General features: G+C 34.0%; 2 protein-coding genes across 6 annotated transcripts; one reads left to right on the top strand and one right to left on the bottom strand.

The window, feature by feature from the left end:
• The first annotated feature begins 5,609 nt into the window (after window positions 1–5,609).
• LOC132170470 (DNAse I-like superfamily protein) lies at window positions 5,610–11,291 on the top strand. 5 transcript variants are annotated; one of them, XM_059581462.2, is made up of 15 exons: window positions 5,610–6,735; window positions 6,835–6,922; window positions 7,340–7,408; window positions 7,568–7,655; window positions 7,746–7,850; window positions 7,938–8,556; window positions 8,651–8,844; window positions 8,958–9,066; window positions 9,199–9,347; window positions 9,539–9,836; window positions 9,934–10,018; window positions 10,152–10,253; window positions 10,369–10,455; window positions 10,556–10,633; window positions 10,755–11,291. In XM_059581462.2, the coding sequence occupies exons 1-10, from the start codon at window positions 6,706–6,708 to the stop codon at window positions 9,762–9,764; spliced, it is 1,677 nt and encodes a 558-aa protein (XP_059437445.1). In that variant the 5' UTR covers window positions 5,610–6,705; the 3' UTR covers window positions 9,765–9,836; window positions 9,934–10,018; window positions 10,152–10,253; window positions 10,369–10,455; window positions 10,556–10,633; window positions 10,755–11,291. The 5 variants fall into 5 exon arrangements, with proteins under 5 accessions (XP_059437445.1, XP_059437447.1, XP_059437448.1 ...); XM_059581464.2 differs by having other exon boundaries at window positions 10,157–10,253; window positions 10,369–10,633; XM_059581465.2 differs by lacking the exon at window positions 10,369–10,455.
• Window positions 11,292–19,373: 8,082 nt separating this feature from the next.
• STN1 (Nucleic acid-binding, OB-fold-like protein) lies at window positions 19,374–20,157 on the bottom strand. The gene has a single exon (XM_059584020.2). The coding sequence runs from the start codon at window positions 20,102–20,104 to the stop codon at window positions 19,601–19,603; it is 504 nt and encodes a 167-aa protein (XP_059440003.2). The 5' UTR covers window positions 20,105–20,157; the 3' UTR covers window positions 19,374–19,600.
• Between the last annotated feature and the right edge of the window lie 1,707 nt (window positions 20,158–21,864).

The following is a 21,864-nucleotide window of genomic DNA, read 5'->3' as shown; positions in this document are numbered from 1 at the left end:
TTTCATAATTTTGAATAGATAAAATGGAAATTATTAACGGATTGGTCACATTGCGATTTTTGATACTTTGTTAGGGTACAATGTCAATTTTTAAGCATTAGAGGCCAAATTGCAAATCGGGTGAAACTATTGGGGAGTACAGTGTATTTTTCCAAAAAATAAAAAATAAATTAGGGTTCTTCGAACACCAAACGTTCAATAAGCAGTTACATACAAATAAAATTAGGCATTTCTATTTTTTTGCTTATGCATGCGATATTTTAATTTTATGTACCTTGTATGATTTGCAACTAGATTTACAATTTGAGCTACTTACAGCTGATAACTCTAACATTAAGTAGATGTATGAACTTAAGACAATTAATAATGATTGTGATAGGTGATTTTATTTTATTTTTTAAATCTTTCATATTCATTCATTAAAAAAGATTAAGAGCATAAAACCCTTACATGAGAGAACATAAAGCTATGAGGTTACAACGTCATAAAGATTAACATAAAAATCTTAGAATCAGGTCATATCTATGACTTCAACATTCTATAACCCATGTCCAAATTTGGTTATTGAACAGATCTACTTTAGGTAGACTCAATCTAATACATAAGTAGTTCATATTCTCAACTTTTATTTTTCCGGCTATAAGAGCAAAACCCTCACACCAAAATTAATCATTCTCAACTCAAAGGCTAAGACAAAAATCTTCACCCCAAAAATCGCTCATGAAAGCAGATTTAAGGAGAAGTCAAACCCTTATTCAAAAAAAAAAAACAACAAAAACACAATTAAAAAAAAAAAAAAAAACCAGCAGCAAACAGCTACAACAGCTGAGGCGAGGGAGGGAAAAAGCTCACTCGATTTCGGGGAGGCGAAGAGCGGTGCAGCATGGTGGAAGGCGGATGGACGCAGCGCAGCATAAGCAAAGGGATGGTCGAAAAACCAAAAAAATAAACTTAAAAAAAAAAAAAAAAAGGAAAAATCTAAGAAGGGGAGTGGAAGGAAAGAAGAGGGGGAGTAGGGGGAAGGGAAAGGAGGTGGAAGTAAGAGCTCTAGGTTTTCTCCTACCTAGGGCCGGCTAAGTGAATGTTGTTCTTTAAGACTTAAGTGATTGATTGGAATCAAGTCATTGCATGAGATTAAGTTATCAACAGTTAATTTTAAGCTTTATAAAGTTATTAGCATTTAATTTCCATTTCTGACACCCAAAATTTTAAAGTCTGACACACGTCAAAAAGGCCACGTCAATAAATTTTACTGACGTGTCAGACCACCTAACACGTCAAAAACTGCATGTCAGAAAAAAAAAAAAAATACAATTTTTGTTGTGTTTAATCATTATTACAGAGAACCGAACGTTGGATCCCAACCTTCAACGGTGACAATAATAAAGTTTTAATCAAGCTTGAGTAGGATTTGAAAATATGGGTGTTTTTATTTTAGATTCTCTCTCTTCTTGTTGTTTGATTTGCTTTTTCTTTTTAGTGGTCATTGGAATGGCAGCAGGTACACACTAGGGCCACAGAGAGGGTACATTGGAAGTTCCTCTCCCTTTTGCCAGAAGGTGAAGAAAACGACATTAGAAGAAAGCCTAGTCCAAAGATGAAAAAAAGAGTTCAAATTGGGACCTTAAATACTGCTACAAAAACTGCATGGGAGAAAGGAGAGTGCAAGGGGGGAGGGGGAGGGGCGGCCTTCAAAGCTGAGAAAAGCAAAAGAAACACAAACAAATTTCCTCCCAACAGAAGAAGATACTTTGCCCAAAGTACAAATTAAAGATCATCCTTTGACTGCCTCGTTTCTCTATCTACTTAGCTATCAACTTCAATTTCCACAACTCAGACACAGTTTTGCTTGTTAATATTATCTCATTTCTTTCATTCCAAGCCTTCTTATTAACCCTTCTATCAAATTTCTTTTCATATTTTTTAAAAAAGTATAGCGTGTTTATCAAAAACCCATATCACACCCGCTCATATAGCATGTTTTAAGTAACTTACAACGTCAATTACCTCGAGAAAAAAAAAATGTAAAAGCCTATCCATTTCATATTTTTGAAAAAAAAATCACACCGCTCCCATTGCATGTTTTAAGTGGCTTATAATGTTAATCACTTCAAACAAAAAAAAAAAGAAGTGTAAGCCTATTCATTTTGTGGATCCTAACAGGATCACAATCCCTATGATTTTTTCTTTTCTTTCTTTTTTTAAAAAAATTATAGATTCTAAAATTATGTGAATACGAACAATTCCTTGCATCGAACAACTTAAAAAATACTAACTATTAAAACGAGTGACATGTTAGCGAGGCAACCAAAAAAGTTTTCTCCCAAAACCAAAAAGCACGTTTTTTCTTTAGAAAACCAAATAACTATTTTTTAAGTGGTTTGATGCAATAAATAGTTTGAATTCAGATAACTTCAAACTTTTACAGTTTCACGAGGATTTTTATCCCAATACTATTCATTTCATTTAAAACGGAGAAAATTCTGCATTATTATGAATGAGAGGCAGATTGAAGTTGTCTCATACATTTATACTGTGAGCTTTCTTGTGTTTAATTTTGCGGATCTGGAAATTATGAAAGGTGGACCCACAAGGAAACAGGGGGTTGGTCTGTGACACGTGAGGGAAAGAGGCAAGAGATATCCTGCGAGATTGTTGTACAATTGCAACTATAATAAATGTCTCCACAACTTTTATTATTATGCAACATCTACATATTTGGGAACCCATGAATAATCGTACGGCTCTACATGAAGATCCACGTGGCACTCAACTATTGGATAAGGAAGAAGCCATGTATACAAAGGATTTGGGAATCATAAAATTCATCATACCAATTATTGACTCCAACTCTTTGGCGTCCCCTTAGACCCCCATTTTCATGAAAATGGTGGATCAAATAGCCCCCTCACTAAGAAAGTGAAAGGTTTGAAGTTGTAGGCCACTCCCCTCTCCGCCCTTTTGTAACGACTCAAAAAAAAAAAAAAAAAAAAATTATGTATAAACCCCCACCCAATAAAGCTATGATATAATTGTAACGATGTAGGAAAAAATATTAATCACATATATGTTATCATTCTAAGGGTGCGTTTTAAGATTGCGATTTTGCAACAATAATTTATGTTTTTAAAAGATACCCCAAAACGTAAGGTGTTTAGCATTACAATTTAAAAATCACTTAATTTAAAATAGGAAAAAAATTTACGATTTCTATAAGCATTCTAGAGGGTGCTTATTCAAAAAAGTGCGAATTTAAAACCAAAATCATGATTTCGCATAATAAATATTTGATAAAAAATACTTTTTAACATGTTTTACCAAACGTTTTTGCGATTTAAAAAACGTAATTTTTAAAATCGCCCTTATTGAAACTGCAATCTCAAACGGACCCTTAAAAGAATAGTCAATTAAGAGCTTCTCTATAATTACTGATAAAACTAAGTTTCATCTAGTAATTAAGCAATATGAGACTTAACACCGATGAATATCTCTTATAAACTACAAACTCTCTATATTGACTACTCATTTTCTTAATATGAGATTGGAGCGTTACACATTTATCAATGAGTGTTATAAATCTGCTATATAATTTGATGATGTGATAGTGAAAATTAGTTTTTGGAGTCTATATTTTGGTTCTTTCAAGTTTAAGTTTACTACCAATTTAGTCCCTGAAATTCGAATTTAGTCATTAAAATTTGTATTTGTTGTTCGTCCAAATTTTTCATCATTGGTTCCATCAAGTGTCGGGTTATATACAATTGAGTTAAAAAGGATATCGTTTTTAGTGAAAATTCTCTGAGAGAAGATGATTTTTAAAAATAGAAATAAAATAAAATAAAATAGAGAGAAAAATAGTAATTTTCCTTTTTTTTTTTTTTTTTTTTTTTTAAGTTTCTTGCTCATGAAATTATTTGCTAAAACGATATGATTTTCAATTGATGTGCATTTCACATGAATTAGGGGGGGTGGGGGGGGGGGGGGGTGTTGTTCTTAGAAGTTTTATAACTATTAATTAAATTAATAATATTACTCTTTCTAATTAGTTCAAAATTTAAAATAACTGAAAATTTAACATGATATTAAAAGATGGACAGAGTTTTCCTTTAAATTAGGTTGGAAGAAATTTCTTCCAACCTAATCTATAATAATGATATATGTCTCTTAGCATGTGAAATGAACATTTTTTTTTAATAAAATTTCTTCCAAGTTTATTTATACTATTAAAAAAACATGTGACTTTCACATGCTTAAATAACACATGTCATTATTACAGATTAAGTTGAAGAAAATTCCAGTTGTCCATGTTTCGGAATTTAAACACTCACTTTATACTATACAATGACATGTACAAGAAAAATATTGATTGAATAAACTTTTTTTCAGGACAACTTGTGTCGAAAAATTATATATATAATGAGCACATCAGCAACTCCCTAATCAAGCTCAACACATCGTTTAATGCTTAATTAATCTGGCTAAATGATGATAATGGGAGGCACAAAACTCTTCTATTCTCCATCATAATTGGGTGCCTGCCACGTTGACAGAAAAGGAAAGCATTTGTTTGGACAAGTATGAGTTAGAAAAGTCTTTGACAACCTAGAATTGGGTCCGAATTGCTAAAATTGACTAGTGGAAGCTTCACTAGGGGTAGTGGGTTTCAATAGGGTTTTGGAAGATCAATATTATGGTTCTTTTGATTGTTTTGCCGTCAACTCCAATAGTTTAATTCCACCACATATAAATTAAGAAAAATGTTATTTTATACTCTTTTAATGTTTTCTCATCATATGAGTAGATTGAACATGCCAACCCAGTTGGGTATGCCGAGAAAATGCAAAATAGTGTTTTTGATAAATTAATCGCAAAGCGCGTTAAGTTATAAAAAAAATTTAAGACCGAGCTAAGGGGAACAAACACGGTCTCCCACATGTAGCATGTGTATTAAGAATAGTCAATTAAGATTAGAGAACTTAAACCAAGAATCACTTTTGTTTGAGCTAGGCATTAAACATTAGTTACACTAAACCCTAGAAGATCGCGTGGGGGTGGGGTGTGGGGGTGAGTGAACTAGGGTTAGGGGACCTCAATCACCTAACAAGATCCTACATTCATGTAAACAAGTCATTTTTTTTTGCATGCAAAGCATAAACTTCACATTAATCCACAAATGAAATTAACCCCAAAAATGGGACAAATGCCTTGGGACACAAGTCTAAATTGAGTCAAAAGAGCCTCCCAAAATGAAGGTTTTGAGGAGATGCATTGCCTCTAGAGTTTATAAAACACACAAAAATGCTTCCAATGTCCCAAACCCCAATGGATGTACATACCAAAATTCCCCCACTCAAAATCCTATAAACCTATGCATATCTCTCAAACCCCAAAAACCCACATTCTTCCCTTCAATTCTGCAAACAATCACATGAGATGAGAGTCTTAGCACCAAAGAAATGAATTTTGACAAAAACAAAAAAAAAAACAAAAAAGGGGACAAGTATTACAAGTTTCTGTTCCATATTTGAACAACCTTTTTTTTTTTTTTTTGGATTTGGTATAAAAGAAATGCACTTAAAAGAAGCAGAGGAAAGGGAAACAATTAACTCTCTCCCACATTCCCTTTATCTTTTTTCTTCTTTAACTGCTGCTTTCCTTCCTGAGTTCCTCTCATAGAAAGATTTGAGTACAAGTACTGGCACTGCTTGCATGTTAGATCAAACCTAACTTGCTGACCGTGGGCAGAGGTTAGAGAGAGAAAGAGAGAGACGGAGAGAGAGTCCGGGCAACGTGTGACTGTCGTGGTTGGGTGAGTGAGTCCGGTGGGTGGCCAATATATCCATCCCTCCGCGACTTCCCAAGTCTCCATCCAAAGCTTTTGGTTTTGGGTCGGCCTTGGATTTGGGGTAAAAAGCCTCCACAGAGAGAGAGAGAGAGAGAAAGAAGCCAAGCTGCATCTCCTCCAAACACCACTTTATTCTCTCTTCAAATTCGATACTTTGCTCAGTACCCACAACGAGGTGTTTTTGTTTTAGTTTTTTTTTTGGTTGCAGAGAGAGCCAAAACTCTCTTTCTCTCTCACTCTCTCTCTCTCTCTCTCTCTCCCTTCCTCTCTCTCTTTTAGGGTCTCCTACATTGTCTCCTTCCATCCTCAGAATCTCATTGTCTTCCTTCTACGCATTCAGGGGGTCTGTCATTCTCTCTCTCTCTCTCTCTCTGGTTCACTTTCAAATTTGCTCTGTTTTCTGTTCCTCTGTTTCCATCTGTTTTTCTCTCGACTCAACGCTGAAAATAGGAAGTACAACGGAAATTACTCATCTGGGTTTTACCTTTGTGTTTACTAAATGCCGAGAAACTGGGATTTTCTTGGTTCCATCAATTGTTTTCTTCTCTTCATTACCTGAAGAAACAGAATATGTTAGTTAGCCGCACCGATTGTTCAGTTCTACTCTCTTGTTAATCATTGAGCTTTCTTTCTCCCATTGCTTTGAGGAGCATAAACAAGCGGATTTTCTCTTATTTTTAGGTTCATTCTGGAGAGAAAAACAAACCCAGTTTCTGGGCTTTTTTTTTTTTTTTTTGGTTCCTGAGATTTGATTTTACTGCAGAGTCTTAGTTCATTTTTCCACAGTCAAACTAGTTGAAGAGCGGATTGTAAAAATAGATATCTGGAAATCTGGATAGCTATATGAAGTTTGTGCAACAATGAGAGATGGGAGTTCCAAGAAAAGCAAGGTTTAAGAAATGCCACCACTTCTCTTAAATTGTATACCTTTTTTTCTTTTTCAAATTTCTGGGGTTTCTGAGATTGCTGCCTCTCTTTACTTGTTGAAGCTTTCATGGCCGAAGACATTGGTCAAGAAGTGGTTCAACATCAAAAGCAAAGCTGAGGACTTTCACGCAGACGATGTCGTTTATGGAGGTGATAATGGCCTAACATTTTTGTTAATTTCTGCATGATTTGGATGCAATTTAGGGCTCTAGAATTGGGAATCTTAACTTTGATATCAACAACAAAAATAGGATTTTATCTGCAATACATGACTTGCTTTAAGATTCTTCTAGACCCCGAATGCACTTAGCATTATTCTACTTCTGTATCACTGTTTGGGACAGCAATTATAGATATATATTTGGTTTTAATGGGGTCAGCAAGTTCTATTTGCAGCTCAAGATCTGTTCCTTGTTTGCTTCCTCTTTCTGAAATTCATTTTTTGTTTTTGTTTTTGTTTTTTTTTTCTTCTACTAAATGTCGTTTTTAATAGTGCCTGATATATGGTATTGATGCAGTCAGTGGAAAATAGCACAGTTTTAACAACTTTATGGTGTTTCTTTTCAGGTGGTGATGAAGAGTGGAGGAGCAACTATTCAGAGAGGGAGGCATGCACAATCAAGAAAAGCAAAACAGGTTCAGTATCAGACACTTCAGTACTCATTTGGACCACACCATTCTTAAACCCCTCACAAAATAAAGCTAAAACATATTTAGAAGACGCAATTATGCTTTAAGAGTCTCCTTATTTCTTGCTCCCAATTATTTTCACTCATCCCTCCTGAAAATTCACAGCGAGATCAAACAAAAGGAACTCTGATCGAATCCGGCGGGGTAAGATTGACCTTGATACCTCACAAGTAACGGATGTGCGTAATTATAGGTATGCTCGAGTGCTACTCATTGGCTTGCATTGGTTAATTTCTTTTGCTGTGTGCTGGGTTTTATTGAGTTCTTTCCATTTGGGTTATAGGCTTTTTGTAGCTACATGGAATGTGGCTGGAAAAGCTCCTCCTAGTAATTTGAATCTTGAAGATTGGCTTCACACCTCTCCTCCTGCTGACATTTATGTTCTTGGGTAGGCCCTATTAATCAAATGGTGTTCTCTCTTTTATTTTAGTTAAGCAACTTTTTTTATATTAACGGAAGCCGTCTTGGCTGTCAGGTTTCAAGAAATTGTTCCTTTGAATGCTGGCAATGTTTTGGGCACAGAAGATAATGGCCCAGCTAGAAAATGGCTAGCTCTAATTAGGAAGACCCTGAACAGTCTTCCAGGCACTAGTGGTGGATGCCACACACCTTCACCAATCCCTGATCCAATTGTGGAATTAGATTCTGACTTTGAAGGATCAACAAGGCAGAAGGCTTCATCTCTTTTCCATCGTCGATCATTCCAATCCTTGAGTCGGAGCATGAGATTGGACAACGACATGGAAATTCCACAGCCCCGACTTGATAGGCGGTTTAGTGTTTGTGACCGAGTTATGTTTGCCCACAGGCCAAGTGACTATGACTTGAACTTCAGATATGGCTCCTCTGATGATGAGAATGTACCTGGGGATTCACCAGTGGCATCATATTATTCGCCAGTATCCTACAGCGGGCCTTTGTCCATGGAGGATAGAGATAGACAGTCAGGCCACTCAAGGTACTGCTTGGTTGCCAGTAAGCAAATGGTTGGGATATTTCTAACCATTTGGGTAAAGAGTGATCTCAGGGACGATGTTCGCAACATGAAAGTGTCTTGTGTGGGAAGAGGACTGATGGGTTATCTTGGAAACAAGGTATATTTTTGCTTGTGAAAATTTTCTTGAATTTGAGAGTAAAATTATCATGAACTAGGAAACGGTGGCACTCTCATTTGCTTGGTTTTTCCAGGGTTCAATTTCAATTAGCATGTCTTTGCACCAAACGAGCTTTTGCTTCGTATGTAGCCATTTGACCTCTGGGCAGAAGGAGGGTGATGAGCTAAGGAGAAACTCTGATGTCATGGAGATCCTTAGGAAGACAAGGTTTCCCAGGGTTCATGGCATGGGGGATGCGGCTTCCCCTCAAACAATTCTAGATCATGAGTAAGGCTGAGGCCCTTATTCCAATTGGTTCTTATGTTTGGTATCTCATCTTTAATGTTATGAAATGGGCAATCCAAAGCTTATGTTCTTACATTGTGATTGTCTTGGTGCAGTCGAATTATCTGGCTAGGAGATTTGAATTACCGTATTGCACTATCTTACCGTTCTGCAAAGGCTCTTGTTGAGATGCGCAATTGGAGGGCATTGTTAGAAAATGACCAGGCAGGTTACCCATCCTATTTGATGTAGTATTGATTTTTACTTACTATTTTTTGGGGGCTTTGTAATGTATGAAAGCTTTTTGTCAACCAATACCAAGAATTGCTCATCCTGAACATTTGTTGATACTTTCAGCTGCGTATAGAGCAGAGACGGGGGCATGTCTTCGAGGGATGGAATGAAGGAATAATATACTTCCCTCCTACATACAAGTATTCGAATAATTCTGATAGATATGCAGGGGATGATAGGCATCCAAAGGAGAAGCGAAGAACTCCCGCATGGTAATCTCCTTTCTTTCTTTTTTTTTTGTTTTTTAAGAAACATCTTATAGCAGAAGAGTTACAGAAAAATTACACTGATGCACCTTTTCAAAAGAAGTTATCATTAGGCAATGTGTATTTAATATATGAATGAAACTGTGGGAAGTGGAAAATAGGTACACTAAATCTAATCTGGCCATTTGTATGTGAAGGTGCGATCGTATATTATGGTGGGGTGGAGGCCTCCATCAATTATCATATGTCCGTGGGGAGTCGAGGTTCTCAGATCACAGACCAGTTTATAGCATATTCTTGGCAGAGGTCGAGTCTTTAAACCGTAGCCGTATAAAGAAAAGCATGAGTTGTTCCAATGCCAGGATTGAGGTAGAAGAGCTGTTGCCATATTCACATGGATACACTGAACTCAATTTCTTTTGAGGGACAGAAATCTGAGTGATTCACATTCCAGTATGGTACAACTTGAAACAATGGAAGAAGATGCTCTTCAAGGTAGTTTAGGTTACCACAGTAAGATTTCTATCAATTGCTTGTATATCATTATGATTCTACATCATAATTGAACCGAATTTGAATGAACTTTATACAGGATTTACTACAAACACAAAATTCTTTGATCAAAATACAAGTTTCTCAGATTTTCCAATACCAATTCGTCTCCTCAATTCGGTCGGGTAATTATTCACCTTATTTTATTATTTTTATCAATCTTATGTTATGCTAACAAAAATTATAGGTCAGCTTTTAATTCATTGATATCATTGACCTGGTTTGGATAGTTTATAATATACCTAATGCTGCTTTCAGGACAGACAAGAATCATGAATGTTTGACATGGGCCAAACGGCTTTCTCACTTTTTACCCAAGTAAATTCTTGAGCTAGTTGACCACAACTCCTGCATCAAAAGGTAGGCTACTTACTCAACGAATATCCTGAGAGTATGTAGCCAATTATTTATTCATCTTCTGAAGTAGTTTTTTGTTGAGGTCTCTTGCTTGTTCTTTACTCTTTTCTGCATTCAGTCCCCATCTTGCAGGTCCATGTGCTGCCAAGTACTTGGTTTCAATGGCTATAGAAACATTCTGTTACCCATACAATCCAAAAGAAGGGTTGTCTGTTTTTCCTTTCCTATTCTTGGCTTGGCTGTAATTCTTCTTGCCTATGCCTTTTGTCTAATTCTGTCCATGCTTATCCTTGTCACAACAACAGGTACAGAATTTGTGATTTTTGTCAATAAATAGCCTCAGAAGTTTGTGGTTTACTAGTATATTCAATCTTACCAATAAGGTAAGCTAATTTTCACAAAATAATGCTGTTCTTATTGTAAAACTTGTACTGATGCTTTCACACTTATGGCGGCTAGCTCATTCTATAAGCTAAAAGAATAGTATATTTTGTGTTCTTGCAGGATGAACTTGCTCAGTCTCTCCAGAATCACCAACTTCATTTGGCTTGCAATTTTATTTTTTATTTTTTTGGTTAAAGGGGAAAGAAATAATCTCAGGGTAGATATTTTGCACTGGGGAAAGAATTAGAGATGTAAACAGAAACTAATTAAAAGTGAAAAAAAAAAGGAGTGTTGATTGATATGAAGCTTCTTTTGCTGTTGCTGCTAATGATTTTACTGAAAAATACAAAAGTGAATTTGGTTGACTGTCTCAGACCATTTCATTTTTTTCTTTATCTCTAAAAACAAAAAGCTCACACTAGCTTACTCTTTTCATAGATGTGTCAGGCAGTCACCAGTAAGTCATTATATGTAGAGGTCCTTTACATATTCCTTTCTGGCTTTCTCTGTCTTTTGTTTTGATTCACTGGGCGCCAATGCAATGTTGCCATTTCCAGACCCTCTCCCCACTTAATGCCATTGGCAAATAAATGACATTTTATATTGCTTTCAACCGCTGCTGCTTCAGTAACTCTGTTTCAACTACATACCACAAAAGAAGTGGACACAGAAGAAAGAAAAAAAAAGTGGGCTGTGTCAAGCTCCCTTTCTTTGCATCGGTCTTCAGTCCCCCACACCCAAATTCCCTGAAAAAAAAAGAGCAAACTATTGAGAGAGTCAAACTTAAAGTGTACTTTGGGTAGATCAACTGTGACTATGTGGAGTTGGGTGCAAGTAATTGACCAACAACCTACACCATCTTCTGAAACTACTGCATGCAAGAAATTTATGAGCTGCTATGAAGTAATTTCCTTAGCCAGAACACCCCATCTTACATTAATGTGTAACGCCCCTTCTTCATTAGTAAGTTAAGAGCAGTGGGGTGCAATTATTTTTTCTTTGGTAGAGATTAAATAAAGGTCTTAATTGCTATTGATGTCCACATTACAAGCACTTATTAATATCATCATGATCAATAAATAAAATGCCACTAAACCTAAAATAAGTACAAGTTTCACCTCGTGTCACGGTTAGCTCAAATGGTCCCTTGTTTGATGTAATACCACGATGTCGGCTATTAGGAATCTTCTTAAGTGACAGCAAACATAATAGGACATGACTTACAAAGGGCCCTACTAAGAGGGTTATTCCGATACACTGGTTATTCTCAATCGGTGTAGTCGGTTGGTCAATTTTAAAAATCGGAACCAGTAATTGGTTGCCGGTTGTCCAGTTATGTGATAACCGTCAGTTACCTATTGGTAGCTAGTTATCTGGACTAGTAATTAGGTTTTTCAAAACTTGGGTATTTGGGCCTACTTTGGGGCTTAATTTAGCCTTTTTTTGGCCTATTTTTAAAAAACAATTAGAACTTTTTTGACCCAATAAGCTAGGCTTCGTTGTGATTGTGCATAAAAAAAATAAAATATAAAATAAAATAAAATAAAAAGAAAGAAAAAACCTAAAGTAAATGACGTCGTTTTACATTTTTTTTTTAAATAAATATATTAATATATACACCCGGTTATCGGGTGTATATAAATGCAAAAATCGATAACCGGACCAGTATGGTTGGTTACTGGTTATTTCCAACCATTTTTAAAAGCAATTGACCAGTTACCGGTTGGTAGCTGGTAACTAGTTGGTGGCCGGTTATAACCAACCGGATTTACACCCCTATTTTTTATTTTTTATTTTTGTAATTATCTTTGCTCTTTCTTACTCGTACCCCCAAATTATCATTTCTAATATTTGAACCCTAAAATTATTATTTTGTTGCAAAAAAATTTATATGCTAGTTGTTCCCATTAAAATGAATGGAAAATAGTGCACATGATGACATACACGTTCATATTTTAGACTTGAAATGTTCAAATTGTCTTAAACTACCACTTTAAACATTTTAGGATGTCCTTAATCCTAATTTGGTGTGAGTTATTATACATAAGAGTAATGCTATAAGTCTTTTTAGAGTCTTCTTAGAATTATTCCAAATGTGATGTGGCTTTTAAAATCACAGTTGAATTTAAGATGTGATTTATTGACTTTTGATCTAATGGTGATTTTAAAAGCCACATCACATTTAGGATAACTATTGGAAAACTCTAAGAAAACTTATAGCATTACTCTATATGAGAGTAACTATTTTCTCGATTGAGGGCTTTTGTGTGCTATTTCTCGATTTAAGTAATTTTTTCTTCTATTTTTGGGAGGAATACATATCCCTCATTTTGAGGAATAACTATTTCTACGAAATAGTTCCCAAGAATTCATGTAAGAGCACTCGCTTACATCATTGCAGTCTCATCAAAACTATTTTTTAGTTATTTTGGTGAGGCAATTTAACCAAATGAAAATGTTAGATGTTCTTCTAGTGTTCTCCTATTGTTTTTCCAATTGTGATGTGGCTTTTAAAATTATCATTGAATTTGAGGTTATTGTTATTGACTTTTAATCTATTGGTGATTTTAAAAGCCATATCACAGTTAGGAAGACACCAGAAGAACACCTAGCATTTCCCTTAACCAAAATGGCCTAAATGTCCACTTTTCAGCCTCACTACTTTAACAAAACAAAGTAGTGAAATGAACAGTACTCACCAAATTTAAAATTACTATTCAATCACCTATTGATTAAACAATTCATTTCTCTCTTTTCCTTTTTGCTTTTCATTCTCTCTTTTTCTTTAATAGTTAAAAAAAGAATAAACAAATCTTTAAAAAAGAATATTTAAATAGAATAGTAAAAGTGGATTGTTAAAATAGTAAGGTGCTCTAAAAAAGTGAGTCGCTAAAATAACAAAAAGTGTGGTAAGGCTATTTTTTGTTAAAATATTATTTTTTAGAAACTTTCAAATATTATTTAAAGTTTCTCAAAATATTTTTCATTTTCTCTCTACCATCATCCTACCAATACATGGATCATTTCTTTTAGGACCACAAATTTTGGATGGCACGTTTAAGGAGTACATGTTTGGATTATGTTTAAAAAAATAAAGTTTTTAAGTCAAAAAGTGTTTTTTGGCAAAAAAATTTGTCAAAAGTGCTTTTTAGCTTTTTTTTTTTTTCTTTTTTTGGACCTTTAAATGTGCTTTCATTTTTTTTTTTACCAAACAGTTATTTTTTTTTTCTTCATACGGACTTTTTGAATGTTAAACGCATTTTTAATCCCCTAAAATGCTTACTCAAACAGGCCCAAAGTGCTCAAAAAAAAAAAAAAAAAAAAAAAAGGCCCCAAGTATAATGCTAATAAAATAAAGGGGAAACTTAACAAACCTTCTTGAATTTGTACATGTTTTGAAAGTACTCTCTTAATGTTCAAAAACTCTCAATTTAGGGTATCGAACTTTCATTTTCCATTAAATCTTGTCAAAATTCCTAAAACACCCCTTTATATATATATATATATATATATATATATATATATATATATATATATATATATATTCTTTGTTTTTGCAAAAATTTAGGCGTAACTTTTCGCAAATTCCGTTAAATCTTGACAAACTCTTGAATATTTACAATTTTTTTTTTTTTTTATATACAATAAAAATGGGTATTTTGAGAATTTTGACAAGATTTAACAGAAAATCCTAAGGAAATGGGGACATTGCAAAAACTTGAAAGTTTAATACCTTAAATTGAGAGTTTTTGAACATTGAGGAGTAATGACAAAACACGTAGAAATTCATGAGGTTTTGTAAATTTTTTTTTTTTTTTTGAAACATATCATACTCATTCATTGATAAAAGTTGTGAGCCTAAAACTCTTACAAACAGAACAAAAAGCTCTGAAGTAAATCATAGCCGAAGCTAAAGATACAGTCATCAACAACAAACCAAATCAACCAAAACACAGCATCCGCTAACCTATGACTAACTATCAGATTTAAAACTCAGATCTGCATCAAACAGACACCATCTAATGCATAGGTAGCGCTCATTCCTCGGCCTTGAGAGCAAAACCCCAAAGCTGATACTTATTCCTCGTCCTTGAAAGCAAAACCCCTAGCCGATACTTATTCCTCGACCTTGAGAGCAAAACCCCCAAGCCGATACTCATCCTCCTCGACTCGAAAGCCAGGATAAAGTTCACATCCACAACCCAAGGTTTTGGACCAGTAATAACGGGCAGCAACCGAGCGCAACAAAGTAGGAGGAGAGAGCCTTATTACAAGCATAAATAAAACCATACAGGGAAATAAAGGGAACAATAAAACTAATGCAGGAAAAGAAATTACAGCAAAGAAAACCAATTACAGGGGAACTCAAAGGAAATACAAAACAGAAAAACAACAATACAGGAAATTCATGAGGTTTTGTAAAATTTGCCTTAAAATAAAAGATGGATTGTAATTAACTTCTATGGGGTTAGATCTGATTACATCTGGTTCATTATATATATATATCACATCTTATAATTTGAAGTAAATTGATATATTTTGAGGAACTAATCAAATATGGCACATCATATTTGATATCTTAGTTGGCACATAATCATTCTTCTTTATCCTTTTTTTCTCATGGCCGTAGGGGTGCAAAGGCGGTTACGGTTAGCGGTTAGTGGCAATAACCGCTAACCGTAACCGCCCTAGCGGTTAGTAAATTTCACTAACCGCAACCGCTAACCGCCTAGCGGTTAGCGGTTAGCGGTTAATGGCCGGTTAGCGGTTAGTCAAATAGATAACCGCCCGCTAACCGCTTTTTTAAAATTGAGCTTTTTTTTGGGCTTTTTGGGCTTATTTTTTTGGGCTTTTTTTTACCCTCATTTTTTTTTTCTTGTATTTTTAATATCTTCTTGGGCCCAATTGCTATAAATATTTGAATTGTCATTGGATCATATGATTAAGTGTTGATCTTATAAACTTACAAACAAACAAAAATACTTCAATTGTAGTTATAAGTAACACATTGTTTAATCCAATGTCAATTACTTAATTTGATATTATATGAATCACATTGTCATTGTCATTGTACATGAATAATTGATTAAGTATTGGAATTGTAATTGGATCACATAGTTAAATATTTATCTTATACATTTATATTATTCAATATGCATATAATATAACTATAAGCAATTATATATATATATAAATTCAAAATTGTTCAAAATTGTTAATTTTCTTTTTTTCTTCCTTTCAAAAAATGGTTAAATTTCTTTTTCTAAAAAATGTTCAAAAAATACATTAATACTTCAATTGTGATTATAAGTAACACATTGTTGAATCTAATGTCAATTACTTAATTTGATATTATATAATCATATAGTCTCATTAAATTATATCATATGATTCATATGATTAATTATTTAAATTCTTATCATATTTACTTATAATCTTTTTTCTTTGAATTGAACTTAATATCTAATGGTAAATGGTAATGTTCAAACTCCTAAATCCTAAATTCCTAAAGTATCTAATAATGCTTTAATTAAATTGTAGACTTGTAGTTATAAGTAACATATTGTTTAATTCAATTGAATCAATTGTGATTATCATTGTACATGAATCATATGATTAACTTGTAGACTTATGACTTATGAGTTATGTCATATTATATATGTATTATTTATTATTATATAATCATATGATTTAATGATCAAGTCATCATGTGATATAATCATATCAATTATCGTGATAATATATAAATTACTAAAATTATAATGATAATACATTAATACTTAAATTATGTTTATAAGTAACACATTGGTCATTGTTTAATCCAATGTCAATTACTTAATTTGATATTATACGAATCATATCATCATTGTACATTAATAATATGATTCACTTGAAGTCTTGAATAAAGTATTTGAATTGTCATTGAATCATATGATTAACTATTGATATTATACATTTATATTATTCATATACATATGTAGACTTATATAGACTTATAGGTTTATAACATACATTGGAAATAAGTCTCTAGATATTTAATTGTTGTATTAGTATGAATTAGTATACTTATGAGTTATGTCATATTATATATGTATAATTTGTTATTATATAATCAAATGATTTAATAATCAATCTCATGTGATATAATCATATAAATTATAGTGATAATATATTAATACTCAAATTGTGATTTAATTATTTTTTTAAAAAAATTGTGATTTAATGATCAAGTGATTATATGATATAATCATATAAATTATAGTGATAATATATTAATACTCAAATTGTGATTTAATTATTTTTAAAAAAAATTGTGATTTAATAATCAAGTGATTATGTTATATATATAATTATAAAAATATATTATATAAAAAGGCGGTTAGCGGTTAGCGGTTACGGTTAGTAGACCCAATAACCGCTAACCGCTAACCGCTAGGCGGTTATGGCGGTTAGGCGGTTAGCGGTTAATGCGGTTAAACGGTTAGGCGGTTAGGCGGTTGGCGGTTATAGCGGTTAGCGGTTAGCGGGCGGTTAAAAACCGCCCGCCTTTGCACCCCATGAGTCATGGGTATATATGTGGGGACATAAATTTGCTACAAACTAGTTTGTAGTAAATTCATACAAACCCATCTAATAAAGTGACATATGTCCATTAATATGTGAGAAACACATTTTTTTTTTAATGGTTAAGTACTTTTTTATTACCTCGGATTGCACTTTTTTATTTTTCCCCCTAGGTTTCCAAAACAGTCAAATCTAATACCTCACCTATGGGGAAATACAAAATCGATACCTCGTTAAGTTTCCATCAGAGAAAATTAACGATCTGCCACGTGCCACTCCCAAAATATGCCACGTGTCCTAAAAAATTAAAAATAATAATAATAATAAACTAAATCTACAAAAAAAAAAAAAAAACAAAAAACAAAACAAATTGAAAATTGAAAATTTCCATTTTGGCCCCCAAGGGCCCTTGGGGGTGGTTCGGCCACCCCCAAAGGGACTGCAAGGGCCACCCCCATTGGCCAAAATGGGGTGGCCGGCCATCCCATAGAATTTTCAATTTTCAATTTTTTTTAATTTTTTAAGACACGTGGCATTTTTTGGGAATGACACGTGGCATGTCGTTAATTTTCTCTAACTGAAACTTAATGAGGTATCGATTTTGTATTTTTCCATAGGTGAGGTACCTAATTTGACTGTTGTGAAAACCTAGAGGGAAAAAAATAAAAAAGTGCAAACCGAGGTACTAAAAAAGTACTTAACCCTTTTTTTAATATGTGCTTCTCACATATTTTTTAATAGTTATGGGCCACATGTCACTTTATTAGATGAGTTGGTATGAATAGGGTTTAGCAATTTGTAGCAAATTGTTGTTCCATTTGTGGATTGAATTGATTGATATAGTTTGGAGCGAAGGTTCAAAGAAAAAGAAGAAAAAAAAAAGTGTGGAACTATGGTGTCAAATAGCTAACCACGTAACATCACTTCATTGGTTCATCAAAATATATATTTAATTTTAAGGATAAATTATACTTTGCCCCCTACCAAATTATTACCTCATTTGCATATAGGGGTGTGTATCGGTTATAACACTAACAGGAGAAGCATTTTTTAAATATTAACCGAAATTGTCGGTTAAATCGATTAATTCACCAAATTCATTTCGATAAGAATAAAATTTTCAAATTTTTAGTTAATCGATTAACCGTGGGCTTTTTTTAATTGGGCCAATACTATTTTTAAATGGGCCAAAAATTGATTGTTTTTAACTTTTAGATGACCATTTTTTTATTTTTTATTTTAACTAAAACAAAAGTTTAATCTTGAACATACAAAACAATAAAATCCCTTTTTAGGCTAAATTGGTTGTTTTTAGGCCCAAATGGCCTTTTTAGGGCTAAACAAGTGTTTATTGGACATGTTTTGAAGCACCCTTAACATATTCATTATCTTAAATTATTACAAATTGTCACTAATATAGATAAAATTAAATGAAAACCAATTAATATTGCTAGGACGCTGTCCTACCATACTTCGGTGGTTAATGTTTTAGTTAAGTCATTTTCAGTTCGGTTACTAACGTCGGTATAATTTTTTTTTTTTATTACCGACAGCCGGAAGTCGGTAGAGTCGGTAGGCGGTAATTGAATAATTTGCCCACCCCTATTTGCATTCATACCTTTAAACTTTGACTCACTATAACTCATCCCTATAAACTACCATTTCGTTCGAAAATTATTCCCCGAGTTAGATTGAACCAATAAATGTGAATGGTAAACACATCACATGCATGGAGTGAATTGCATTGAGCCAAAGTTTAGAGATGTAAGTGAAAATGAGGTGGTAAATTGGGATGGAGACAAAGTGTAATTTACCATAGAGTGAAACTCGGAACAAAATGATAGTTCGTATCGTAGAAGTAAGTAGCAATGAGTCAAAATTTAGAAGTATGAATGCAAATGTGGTGATTATTCAGCGAGAAAGTGTAACGTACCCTTAATTAGTTAATTTTATAGTATTACACGCTATATCAGAGTTGAAGTATTTATGCCTTACTGTATCATAGGTATATGCTTTGCATTTATATTTATAGATTGATTTTTTAAACTAAGAATATTTAATGTAACTTTTCAAAAGTATATATATAGATAAGCAAGTTGAACATATATAGAATTCTAGACCTACATAATCTGCAATAAGAATGCAGAGAATTTAGAAAATGAATGCCCCATAATCTTTAACTTCTCCAATTTTTACGATTTCCTTCCATTATATTTCAGCCTTTTTGTGCTTAGAATAATCATGAATTGGCTCGAGCATTCAAAGCTCAAAATCGATCCCAATTCAAAATTCTTTAAGAATTCATTCGCACACTTGCAGGAATCGAATTCAAAACCAAAACCCATTTCACCAAATTCAAGAACACATTGATTGAATTCTTTCAACCAACACAGCGACTACTACTACTTGTTTGGAGTCCCAACATCGTAACACTTGCGAGCCAAAGTAATACAGTGCAACCAATGTAAGGTCTCCGCATTTGGGTCTCTCTCGACCACCACATCCGACACCGTGATCTGCACCGCCCCCCGGTAACTGGTGATCCTCCCGCGCACTCGGGCCGCCGCCCCGAGCCTAATCTCCGCCGCGAAGCGATTCGCCGCTTCGGCAATAAGTCGAACATCTGGCGGGCTGCGCCGAGCGAAGTAGGGGGACGAGAAGTGGTTGAGCCAGAGGACGCAGCTGACACATCCGGTGCCGTCGTCGATGGCGAATTTGAGGAACTTTCCGGGTTTGAGCTCGCGGGAGGTGATGGTGCCGACGGTTTCTGCGCGGGAAAGAAGGGTGCCTTTGCGAGAAAAGGAGATGGGTTCTGAGGAAGAATGAGAAGGGGTTTGGGTGAGAGAGAGGATGTCGAAGGCCAGGAGTTTTACATGGGTGTTGTAGAGTCGATGGCGTTGATCCATGACAGAAGGACTTCCTTCTTCTCCTCCTCTTGGTTCAGAGAAAATGCTGATATTTTCTCTTTTTCTTTTTTTTTTTTTTTTTTTTTGATGGGGTTATATATATATATATATATATATATATATTTTGTGACATGTCCTTACAAGAGAGAGAGAAAATGAGATTAAATATTTGGACCAAAGTAAAACTTAATAAATCTCTGATAAAAAAAAAAAAAAATTATTTAATAGACTTGAAATAACCTTTGCTTTGTCAAAAAGACGTTAATTGATGTGACATGAATGTGATAAGAGATTTATTTAGTTTTCATTTTTGCTTTTTTATCAATCTTCGTATAAAAAATGAACAAATCTATTACTGAATCTGTAAAATTTACATTATTAATTTTTTTAAAAAAAGATAAACTAAAGATGTGTAAGAAAATGACACTAAACACTTAACAGTAGTTTTAAACAGAAATTTTGCAAAGACAATCATGTGGGGGTGCAACAAGCCCACGATTACGCCATGCCTCGTTAACCTAAAGCATGTTCCAGAGCAACTGCTTATATTAGGTTCTCTTAGAATCGGGTAAACACGGAAGATGGGTAAACAAATATTTAATATATATATATATATACACGGTGAAGTAGCACTCCAATTGATATCCGGTAACTGGTAAATCAAGTTGAAGGCTCGTTTTACTGGTTTCTTTGAAGGCAACAGCTTTTGGCAAAAATCTGTTTTGGGCATCAATGGATGTAGTCACAATCAAACCAACCCCACCCTAATTTTATTGGACCAGAAATGCAATCATTTCCAAATTTTGGCCAGCCTGGAATAGGGGATTGCAATGGGATGTAGGCACCAGCTTTTTTCATTTTTTTTTTTTCTTCTTGGGTGAAAGAGTATCATACTCAAGTAAGTTTGCAATGAGGTCTCAATCATGGTTATACTACCACAATTATTGCCCTTTTTTCTTTATATAAATAAAATTTTCATTACCAAAATGAGATACACAAGTAGACAGGAAGTGTACATGAAAATCCCTTGCATTCTGCCATTGTTAGTATTAGTCATGAATGAAGATGATAATGAAACTGAAATCTGTCCATGCATTTATTAGGGAAATAGCCTCGATACCAACTATGATAGCCTGAGGACCACTTTCAGTGTCTTGTGGACCTGTGGTACTTTTTTTTTTTAAATGACCTTTACCGCAGAGCCACTTCGTATATCCACCTTAAATCTCAAACCCGTGTAAAGCACCCCACCACACTTTTGTGGTACATCCTTTCACATGCAATCACATGACACGCAAGACCCATGAGGATTAAGAACAAAATCTGTAACCATACGAAACTAAAGCGTATATGTCTTGATAAAAAAACCAACTAAGCTTGTGATAGAAAAGACCAAATCCGAAGATAAACACACAAAAAAGTCAGGCCACATAAACAAATGGTATAGCAAACTGAAGGGGACAACCACTTGAGCACTATTCCAATAAATGAAGCAGAAGGATTTTGTCAAGGCTCATGGTTCTTAAGAATGATATTTACATAGTCAAGAGCCCTCGAGAATAACATATAGGCGGGATGATCCTGAGTAATTATGTGCTCCAAAATAATAATAATAATAATAATAATAATAATAATAAATAATGCAAATATGACACCTGAGGTAGATTACTACAAGAGTAGCACCCCAATGAAAGAAACAAATTTAGACTGAAATCTTAGGTAACAAAATAATATGGGCACTTACTAGCAAGTTTGGATCA

The sequence above is a fragment of the Corylus avellana genome, chromosome 1 (genome assembly GCF_965113065.1).
Source record: "Corylus avellana chromosome 1, dhCorAvel1.hap1.2, whole genome shotgun sequence".
NCBI classification, from domain to species: Eukaryota; Viridiplantae; Streptophyta; class Magnoliopsida; order Fagales; family Betulaceae; genus Corylus; species Corylus avellana.
This window is presented reverse-complemented; position numbering and strand designations above follow the sequence as displayed.